This window comes from Thunnus maccoyii, chromosome 11, assembly GCF_910596095.1.
Source record: "Thunnus maccoyii chromosome 11, fThuMac1.1, whole genome shotgun sequence".
In the NCBI taxonomy this organism is placed as follows: Eukaryota; Metazoa; Chordata; class Actinopteri; order Scombriformes; family Scombridae; genus Thunnus; species Thunnus maccoyii.
In genome coordinates this window covers 15,994,125-16,004,603 of record NC_056543.1, presented here as the reverse complement: position 1 = coordinate 16,004,603, position 10,479 = coordinate 15,994,125, and the positions used below count along the sequence as shown (strand labels likewise).

At 39.8% G+C, this 10,479-nt stretch overlaps 1 protein-coding gene across 3 annotated transcripts; it reads left to right on the top strand.

Moving 5' to 3' along the window:
- The first annotated feature begins 2,718 nt into the window (after positions 1–2,718).
- Positions 2,719–10,132, top strand: nme9 (NME/NM23 family member 9). Of its 3 annotated transcripts, none has more exons than XM_042426083.1 (17): positions 2,719–2,872; positions 2,984–3,055; positions 3,352–3,455; positions 3,565–3,636; positions 4,478–4,594; positions 5,092–5,179; positions 5,360–5,442; positions 5,546–5,638; positions 6,246–6,400; positions 6,721–6,917; positions 7,128–7,272; positions 7,360–7,467; positions 7,812–7,871; positions 8,021–8,172; positions 8,274–8,418; positions 9,307–9,569; positions 9,954–10,132. In XM_042426083.1, the coding sequence occupies exons 2-17, from the start codon at positions 3,031–3,033 to the stop codon at positions 10,034–10,036; spliced, it is 1,890 nt and encodes a 629-aa protein (XP_042282017.1). In that variant the 5' UTR covers positions 2,719–2,872; positions 2,984–3,030; the 3' UTR covers positions 10,037–10,132. The 3 variants fall into 3 exon arrangements, with proteins under 3 accessions (XP_042282017.1, XP_042282015.1, XP_042282016.1); XM_042426081.1 differs by having other exon boundaries at positions 2,723–2,872; positions 2,998–3,055; XM_042426082.1 differs by lacking the exon at positions 7,812–7,871 and having other exon boundaries at positions 2,724–2,872; positions 2,998–3,055.
- Positions 10,133–10,479: the final 347 nt, after the last annotated feature.

The window sequence follows — 10,479 nt, the reverse complement described above, 5'->3', positions numbered from 1 at the left end:
GACTGGAAGATGACCTGCATTGTACCAAAAAAGCTCCAGCATTAGTATGGTAACCAACTTCATGCAAAGAAACTTCAAAGTCTGTCAAATAAAAAGGCCCGCAGCAAAAAACTCTGACATCCCGCAGAATGAGTTTCTCTGGATTCAGTTGAGGGTCAGCACTGAAGCTCTGTTGGATTTACATGTCTTTCTTTTGAAGCACTTTGTTTGATGTTTATGAAACACAATGTTCTGAGGCCAAAAAAAACAACTTTGCTCTGAGATATAATTCAAGCTGACAAGTACACGGAAGTTTGTCAGTAACCGCACGAGGGACCTAAATGAGTCAGATGATATTTTAAAACAAGAGCAAAACCAATTTGCTTCTCAGTTGGCGTGATGCATCCGGATTTTGAAGAATATTCGAAACATAAAGGCGGACTCTCAGAACATGATTACTCACCACCGACAACAGATTAATTTGAAGTGTGTTCATCCGTTCCTCATATGAACGTACGCTGTATTGACTTAGTGATCAATTCAGCTTCACAGTTTTGAATGAGATCTCATCTAAATACCCTCCAGCAATCTTCTTCTCCCAGTGCATTCCTCTGGGACAGAACAATCATGTCTCAGTTTGCAGGAGCCTGCATGTTCAGCATGCAGTCGAGCAGCAGTCATTACCGATGGTATTTGATGACACAAAGGCCAGCACTTGAATTGTGCCCATGAGACTATGGCATCAAATTTATGTTTCTCATTGATTTGATAGAACAAAGGCAATCACATCCTTGATGAAAAGCAACACAAAAACAAAAGCCCGCATATTACACACTTTATGAATCTTATTTCTGCAGGCAAGCGCAGTGTCAGGAGGACGTTGTCACGGCTGCCATGATGGAGGAGAGGTGATTGTTGTTCCCATCTGGCTGCATAATGAGAGCATGACATGTGGTCACTAATAGAAACATGTCATGCAGCACTGTGAATGCAAAATAAATAAATGCGGCTGTTGTCGATGGCAGAAAGGACCCTGCTATTTTTTGTATTTTTTTTTTTTGAGTGTCTGATTTTATAATTCTCTTTTTCACTTACTGTCACAGCACTCTGTGATTTGTCCTTTTACAAAATTACTCTAATTGTGCACCTTGTTTTTCTGTGAGGGAAGAGGCGATAGAGCTGACCTGCTTAAGTGCAGCAGTTCATTGAAATTCATGGGAAACACACGCAAAAAGTGGTCTGATCTCTTCAGAGCACCTGTTTTCACTACTAAATGAAATGTTACAGTTGAAGGGAATCTTCACTGAGGTGTCAGGAGAGTACTGAGTATAAGAAAATATTTGAGTTTCAACACATATAAGCTATTAGCTATACTGTAATGTGGTGTTTGTGGAGGGAATCAAATGACTACTAAAGAATTAAAAACACAAACTACCATTCAACGCACACATTTAATGGTTTCTTGAGTAGGTCAAGAAGTGTAATATTGTAATGGTCACTCCTAATAAAGTCACAGTAAAGTCATCTCAGTGTACTGTGCTGTGCTGTGCTGTGTAATTTTGTTTTTCACCTTATATGTTCCTGCGACCGACCAGCACCTGACTGAAAATACTGGCTGTGCATGGGGAGATCTGTCCTTTGCAATATTGTAATTTTATGGTCAGAGGAAAGGCAACTGATACTGTTGCTCGGGGAGAGTTAGCTTTGTCAAAACTATGTAGAGATTAGGGCGTCAGTCTGAACAAAGAGTCTAAAAAGTTGGGTGACATTTTAGATTACAGCCTTCAAATTACTCTGTAATTTTTCTCTCACAATAGGGGCAGAAATAAAATATTTTTCTGTCTCTGTTACTACAACAGTGTTGGTACAAGGAAGAAGGTAAGGCCCTGTCATTGCAGAGAGAGTTTGTGTCAAAAGCTCTTTTTAATCTGTATTATTTCAGTTGTATATTGTACCTACATGGTGCATCTTTCCTACATACATTTTTGTTTAATCAAATTACCACAAACGCGTTGACATACAGGAAGAAAAACATAGCAGTTGATCGGTTTCTTGGCAAAATATAAGCCCCCAGGTGTAGTCTGCAGTGTATTTGATGTGTACTCTGAGGTGACAGGGTCTAAACAAAACTCACACAGAGTGTGATGAAGGGGACCATGATGCTCTCTGCAACACGAGGGAGTTTAAGAAGGGAGGAGAACTTGAGTATTTACATTTTACGCTACTTTCTACCTCCACTCCACTACATTTAAGAGGGAAATATTGTACTCTCTACTCTACTAGGCTACATGAATTTGACAGCTTTAGTTACTTTTCAGATGAAGATTTGACATAATGAATAATATAACAAGCTTTTAAAATACAACACAGTGTTAAAGATGAAACCAGTGGTTTCCAACCTTTTTGGTTTTTGACGTCTTATAAAAAGCAGTGTGTAGTCGGGGTCACATTTCACATGTCTATGAGTTGTTAACAGCTCCACCAAATAGTGATTTTTCCCTCTAAACTTCTCACATGGTTTAATTTCAATAAATGTTCGAATGATCCAATATTTCAGCAAAAATCAAAGATTAGAGAAAAAGTCCAATAACTGAAAACAGATCTGTGTACTTCTTCCACTAACAACATAGACCTACCTTGGCAGTAAGTCACAGAGACAACAGATGATGGATCAGTGGCTCCGGAAACAAAGCGGAAGCGCTGTTGCTTAGCAACCATGTAGCCAAACAAGCGCGAGTAGCACGAGCTATAACGTGACGTATTAGCATTTCAGCTCGCTAATTTAACCTATATTTGTGTGTATCGCTTGGCGCATGTTAGCTCTTTTAGATATAACTATTTAATTTGACGTACTTATCAAATGGCAGGCAAGAAGAAAGAAGCGAGTCTGCAGGTTGGACAAACACACAGAATGAGTTTTTGTAGCTAATTAATGTTTTCAGTCGCATCTTGGCAACATGCTAACTTTTTGCTACTTTTTTACTAAACCCTTATCTGAATGCGGCTTTTCTTGTCCAGGCATCTGTCACAAACCAAGAGCAATGGGAGGAGATGCTTGCAACTAAAGGTTTAACAGGTAAGAACTTCAGAGGTTGAGAGTTTATGTCCCATTAAAAAAAAAAAAAAAAAGTGAATACCATCAAAACGCAGTCAGCATCTGTCTGCCCAGTAAGTGTTAACACCTGGAACAAAATTGTGGATGTGGAAGAAACATATCACTGTAATTTTAATTTATTGTATGCTGCTGCCCCTCTGTGTTCACTGGAATAACTGCAAAATGACTGTTCATACAAATACATACACACACACTCACACACATACACACACACACACACACACACACACACACTTTCTCTCTCTCTCTCTCCTCAGTTGTGGATGTGTACCAACAGTGGTGTGGTCCCTGCCGAGCTGTTGTCAGTCTCCTGCGAAAAATAAAGAACGAACTGGGTGATGACCTGTTACATTTCGCAACAGTAAGCCCATTTACAAGGATATTTACTAAAATATCAAGCATTTTTAATTAAAACCACAATGTGTGAGGACGTCACCAAAAATCTGTGTGTGTGTGTTTGTGTGGTTCAGGCCGAGGCAGACAGCATTGATGCTCTGGAGAAGTATCGAGGGAAATGTGAGCCCACCTTCCTGTTCTATGGGGTGAGTGTGTGCATGTTTGTACAGTCAGTATGTGTGTGTTCAGCATATCTGAGGATTCACATCTGTGTGTTTTGTCTTTTATCCCTTGCATCCATTTTTTGTCTTGATACTGTCTGTCTCGATTTATTTCTGCATTCATCTGTTCTTTCTAATTTTCTTTTTCCTTTTCATCCTGACTCTGTAACACTCAGACAGAGGCGCTAATGATGTAGGCCAGGAAACAGGGCCACTTCCCATATAGCTGTGATCTCTGGTGCTGATCTAATATGCAACCCTTTATTTAATGTGTATATTACTGAGATTGTGCATATTTGTGTGCCGGTTCTCCCATTTTTTCAATCAATTAATCTTTAAAACTTTGTTTGTATAGCTCCTTTTCTATACAGGTTAGTGTAATTCACAGTGCTTTAATAATAAGACAGAACAAATATAAACAGTAGAAACAATTTGAGACTATGCACACAAAATAAAAATGTAATTAAACCAACAAAAGAAGAACAGATAATGACAAATAAAATGAATAAGAGGTGACAAAATATTTAAAGACATTAATAAAATAAATCATACATAAAATCTAAAGTAAATAATGTCCATAAAATCTTCAAATTATAAGCTAGACTAAAGATGTTAGTTTTAAGTTTACGTTTAAAGATATCAGCACTTTTTTTGTTGTTGCTGACTTGATGGGGGTTTTTCTGTCTTTTGTGGTTTCCTTATAAAGGCCTCTGCAGCCAAGACGTTCCTGTCCCATGTGTCCATGTCACTACTTGTAACATTAAATTTCAAAATTGGTCAAAAAAAAAATAAAAAATTTAAAGGGATATTTGTGTTGAATGGACAGGGCGGGGAGCTGGTGGCTGTGTTACGAGGGGCCAATGCGCCTCTGCTTCAGAGGATGATCGTAGAGGAGCTGGGCAAGGAGAAGCTGGTCCTGGAGCAAGGTGGTGAACGCAAAGTGGTGAGCAGTTATATAAAGTACACATACACATACTGTACAGTGATCCATTCACACATAATGCTCATTGTAGAACTGAAATGATTAGCCAGTTAAACAATTAGTGGATCAACAGAAAATTAATTTATTTGCAACTATTTTGACAACTGAAAATTGTTTAAGTCATTTTTCAGTCTTTGGTTTCAGCTTCTTAAATGTATGAATGTGCTGCTTTTTTTTGTATTATGTCATAGTAAACTGAACACATTTGGAGTTTGGACACAGAAAGCAATTTGTAGACGTCATTTTGGGTTTATGGCATATTTTAATGGGCATTTTTCACAATTTTCTGACATTTTATTTATTTATTACCTCCATTTACATATATTTACATTTTAGTGATTAATCATTAATAAAATGAATTATTTGTTGCAGCCTCGTTCATTCATACACAAGAGTATTATGTAAGCGTGTAGACAAACACCTTCAAGGACTCACTGTTTGGTTTTTCTGAATACCAGGTTAAAGATGATGGTCTGGTGGATGATGATGAGAAGACAGAAGAGGAGCACTCGCCTCAGCAGTCAGACAATGAAGAAAGCATAATTGGTGCTGTAGAAACAATATAATCATATTGGTGGTCGATATCTTGCTGTCATTGACATTATCTCTGGTGTTGTTGTTACTATGATTGCTATTGTTGGTTACTAGTGTCATCATCATTCTGTTTCATGTCACGTTTTATCAGCATTTACTAATCATCACTCAATCTGCTCTCTTCTCCCCTAGTTCCTGCCAGTAAATCCTACACAGTTGCCATCATCAAACCAGATGCTGTTGCTCACGGCAAGGCAAATGAGATCATAATGAAGGTACAACAGAGACTTACTTATTAACTAACACTGCTCACATTCTGAGAGGACTGCTGACATTAATTCATCATACATTTACTCAGACATTTACTCACCTGGCTAGATTCAAGATGCTGGATTTGAGATCCTGGCCCACGAGGAGCACACGTTGACTGAGGTTGAGGCTCGAGATTTTTACCAGCACAAAGCAGCAGAGGTATGTTATTGTGGATGGAGTGAGATTGATTAGAATTGTATAGAATAAAAGCAAAAAGGCACATATAACACAGACCAAATCAAAGACAATACATACAGACACTCTTGTTTGTAACCCATTCCAGGGATTTGCATACTAGTCAAACTGCTGAGGGGCTCGCTTGATGTTTCTGAGGTTAGTTTGGGATTTTTGAATGCTGAGTAAACATCTTAATGGGAGAGCAGTTACAACCAGTGCAAATACACATCACACATCTATCTGCATTTCTGCACAAGGCTCAAAATAGAGCTGCTGTGTAAGCAGCTATTTCTGCTTATCGTGCTGTTTGTGATGCAACTAAATGATTAGAGATTCAGAAACACAAAATATGCGAGAGGTAAACCGATAATGTTTATGTCATAATGGATGTGTACACAGCTCTATTTTTATTGCATCTGCTTTTTAAAAATGAATGTAAACCAATTTAGTTTTTAATTTCTGATCCACGAAGCAGCTATACTGAATTATCTCTTTGATATCTGGAGCATTCCTGATGTAAATTATTCATTACATTAATATGTTTGTGTGTTCTTGTCTCTGTCTGTATGTATGTGATGGTGATTTTTAGGCTTGCTTCGAGGACTTGGTGCAGTTTATGTCCAGCGGGCCTTCCCATATTCTGGTACTCTCTCAGGTTGAGGGCTCAGCCAATGTTGTACCAGCATGGCGTGAGTTCATTGGTCCAGCAGACACAGAAGAAGCCAGGAGAGAAAATCCAGAAAGGTTAGTCACTGGAAATTATATATATGCTCTATTCAGAAAAACAGCTTAAAATTGTACATATCTTGAGAAAACATCAACAGTTTAATCAAACTTTACAGTGTGATAAAGTTACTGTATCATTCCTGTGTCTGACATTTGTTCACACACCGTTGATTGCAACAGTGGGGAAACAACCTAAGTCTAAAGTCTGGAAAAGCAAATGAGCAGCACATGCCCACCTGCTCGGTCAGACACACCCAAACGTAATGCTTCTCTCTGTTTGAGCACCAGCCGAGCAGCCATCTGCTCTCCTCTTATTTCTCCCTTCTGGGTTCCTGCAGCTTGCGGGCACAATACGGCACACAGACACTGTTCAACGCAGTGCACGGTAGCGAGGACAGCGACCAGGCCAGCAGGGAGCTTGCCTTCTTCTTCCCCAACTTAAGGACAGCCTCAGTAACGGAGCAGGATGGGGAGGAAGAGCGTGTGGAGAGGACACTGGCTCTTATCCGGCCCGACGTTGCCAGAGAGAACAGAGGTGGGGCCCGTGCCAAACACACAAACACAAATTCACACACAAAGGTGGTTCATATATAGTGGGAATGCTGGTTGATTCCTTCAGCAAATGTGTTGAATGAGACATGTGACAAATGTGCAGTTGCAGAGACATTCATCACACTTTCAAAATGCAACTATCTACTGTATATTTGTACTGTTAATTACATATTTCATATCTGTGGTCCCACAGAGGAGATATTGGCCCAAATCCACAACTCAGGCTTCACAGTTGCTCTCCAAAAAGAGGTGATGTTGACAGAGGAGCAGGTCAGACAGTTTTACTTCCAACATGTTGAGGAGGACTACTTCCCTGCACTGCTCCGAAGCATGACCAGGTAACTTACACACACTTTAAAAAAAAAAGAAGTCTGAAATAGTAGTATGTTGCTGCAGAAGTGTATTCAGCGTGTGTATGTTAACAGTGGGCCGGTGCTAGCTTTGGCTCTAGCCAGAATGGGAGCTGTCCATCATTGGAAGAACATCCTTGGTCCAACTGATGTTAAAAAAGCCAAAGAAGAGAGTCCTGAATGGTGAGTAGCGTCTGGTTCTATTCATTCACTCACTGAAATGAGTCTGGAGGAGTCAATGTGGTGTAATAGTCACGGAAAAGCAATGGTTTTACAATTCTCACATCACCATACTGTACCATACCATAATCTGTATGACATCCAGTTAAAAAGGTCTCTGTACTCCTCTTCTGACCTCTTGTTTTAACCGTGTCAGGTTTGCACATTATTAAACACAAATCTGTGATTGAAGACTATTGTAGACTTTCAAGTTTCTTTTCTGAAAGTTGTGCAGCCACAGGACAACATTGTGTTTCAATATTTTATGTTAGACTCTCTTCACAAGCTTTGTGCAATGATCTCGCCAGTTTCTTGAAAGGCAATCTTGCAAATGTGGAACATACTGAAGTTGAAGTGGACAAGGCGGGGTGAGCAAAGTGAGCAAAAGTGGAGAAAAGAACAGTAAATTACCCCACTTCTTTTCAAAAAAATAGTTCCTGGAAAATATAAGTTATAGATGGTACCTAAGAGTGGGATTATGCCTGTAATGCTGACTGATGTGTCCCTCTTCACTCAGTCTAAGGGCTCAGTTTGCTGTGGAAGATGAGCCTATCAACCAGCTGCATGGCAGTGCAAGTCATGAAGAGGCAGAACGAGAGATTAACTTCTTCTTCCCTGAGCAGCAGACCCTGGCAGTGATCAAACCTGATGCCATAGAGGAACACAAAGGTTCTTTCTGGTCATTTGGAACAATATAGAAATTTCATTTACCTGTGCACAGATAATGGTATCACCTGTATAATATTTATTTCCTCTTATCACTCGAACAGAGACGATTTTGGAGGAGATCCGTGGCAGCGGTTTCTCTGTCACAAGGCTGAAGGAGACGGTTCTGTCGAGGGAGATGGCTGAGGAGTTTTACAAAGAGCACCGGGACAAGCCTTTCTTCAACCAGCTGGTGGAGTTCATGAGTCGGTCAGTCTATGCCCGCAAGCAGCTATAGCAGCAGGGCAAAGTGACCACCCTGACCTGCCCTAATTCCCGTTGCCACTACAAATTTTAACGGCACTTTTAACAGTGATCTTAGCAGCTTAGAATCAAGGCAGCCAGCCTCAGGCAAGTGGCTGGGAAGTCCATCTCAATTTCATTCTCACAGCACATCTAGGTTTTAGAATTGTCTTCCGCTCCGATTAGCCCCTTCACTTAGTTATTACACAACTGCATGAATACAATGGGCAGAGAGATGGGTACAGCTGGGCACTTTAGACTGGGAAACTACCTTGGTTGCCAGTATCCCTCAATATTAGCCCAGGTTTAGTGGAATATATTTCGGATATCACCCAGAAAGCACTGATGTGGTGACTTGCAGGGCATTAAGGTTAAAACTGAAAAGTAAAAACATTGTTTCAACAGCTTTTCAATGACTTTGAACTACATGATGAAATATATTCATGGAAATGCTGTTGAAACAGTTTTATGTAAACTAGACCTTCTATTTAAATCAAATTTAGTCTGTTTTTTAATGTAGAAGTCTTGACATATTTTGACCTCCAAATCACCAAATTAATGCTTACTGGGAAAGTTTAGTCAAAGGCTGCTTATTGCAGATGTCGTCCCATTGTGGCTCTTGACAATTTAATTGCGTTATTCTGCTGGTTAATTTTCTTGTTTTTCTTTCATGTCTGTTATGTTCAATTTAAATTCGTAGCAACAAAGGAGACCACATGCTGTAGTAGTGCAAAGCTGAAAATTGGTTGTATCAGTCAAAATTAACAACAAACACAAATAATATTAAGGTGAGCAGGTGCATGTGTGTATTACATACATTGCCAGATATGAACATCCTGTCATTGTTTATTTCAGGGGGCCCTGTATGATGCTAGTCCTGACCAAGGAAAATGCAGTGGAGGAGTGGAGGGCCTTGATGGGCCCTGCAGACCCCGACCAGGCTAAGGTGACATCACCAAACTCTGTGAGGGCCCGCTTTGCCTCCGATATCCTCCACAACTCGGTCCACGGCTCCTCCAGTGAGCGGCATGCAGAGGAGACGATCCGTTTGATCTTCGGTGACATCTGCACAGACACAGAGCTCGCTGGTGATGGAGAGACTGACGCAACCATTCCAGGTAATCATATGATGTGTGTGACAGTTACTTCCATCTGTTTCTTTTATGTTTTATTGTTTTTTATATCCTATTCCTGAGAGAAGCAGTATTTCATTGTTAAAGGTCAAATAAAGCAAGTGTAAATTCAAAATATGTGAGCTTGAATATTAAATTGTAGTATTTACTGCATATAGATTGGCCTCTTAAGTTGCTTGCCCTGATTTGTAGGACTAGGATCCCATTTTGTTGATATATGAATAGATTTTGCAGATAAAATGTATGTATTTATGTTTAAGACTCTAAATAGTTGCGGTATACTACTTTATAGGGTAAGTAAGTTAAATAGGTTTGCATTTTTTGTCATTCAGATGAGTTTTTACCTGATCTTTCTGCTTTTCTTTACAGGTGAATCACATAATTCAACTCCTTGCAGTCCGCAGGCAGGAGAAAGTGACGATCCAGAGGACTCACTGAATCACAACACCTAGTAGTTTCTCTTGTATTGTAGCCTTACTTACTCTGTAACATCATGGGAACAGTATATCCATCACTCCATAAATCATGAAATAAACTAGACAAATAAATCTGATGTTTACATCTTTTATAGGTAGTGGGGTCAGAAGCACTTGTGACCACATATTACCCAGCCAGTGCAAAAGAGACTCTGGACTCTTTATACTGCTGACCACAGTTACCAGATTAAAGGCTGTGTTGGCTCACAGCAGCAGCGGTAAGCTACACAACTAAGACCAGGATCACCAGAAAGCAACTGATTATTTCAGGGTTCATAGAAGCCTGAAATTGGGCCCAAAGAACGTGTCACTGTCTGTTCTGTTCAACTTGGACTGCCTACAATAGTTTGTTGATATCAGTTTTAGCTATTACCACTATATTTAAACATAAACACAGTATTTGCAGAGGTCACTGCTTA

Excerpts from the sequence above, each read along its gene's own strand:
- nme9 (XM_042426081.1), top strand. The coding sequence starts at position 2,840 with ATGGCAGGCAAGAAGAAAGAAGCGAGTCTGCAG. Across the intron at positions 7,468-7,811 it reads AAAGAAGAGAGTCCTGAATG|TTTCTTGAAAGGCAATCTTG; the intron begins GTGAGTAGCGTC and ends TGATCTCGCCAG. Across the intron at positions 8,419-9,306 it reads CTGGTGGAGTTCATGAGTCG|GGGGCCCTGTATGATGCTAG; the intron begins GTCAGTCTATGC and ends TGTTTATTTCAG.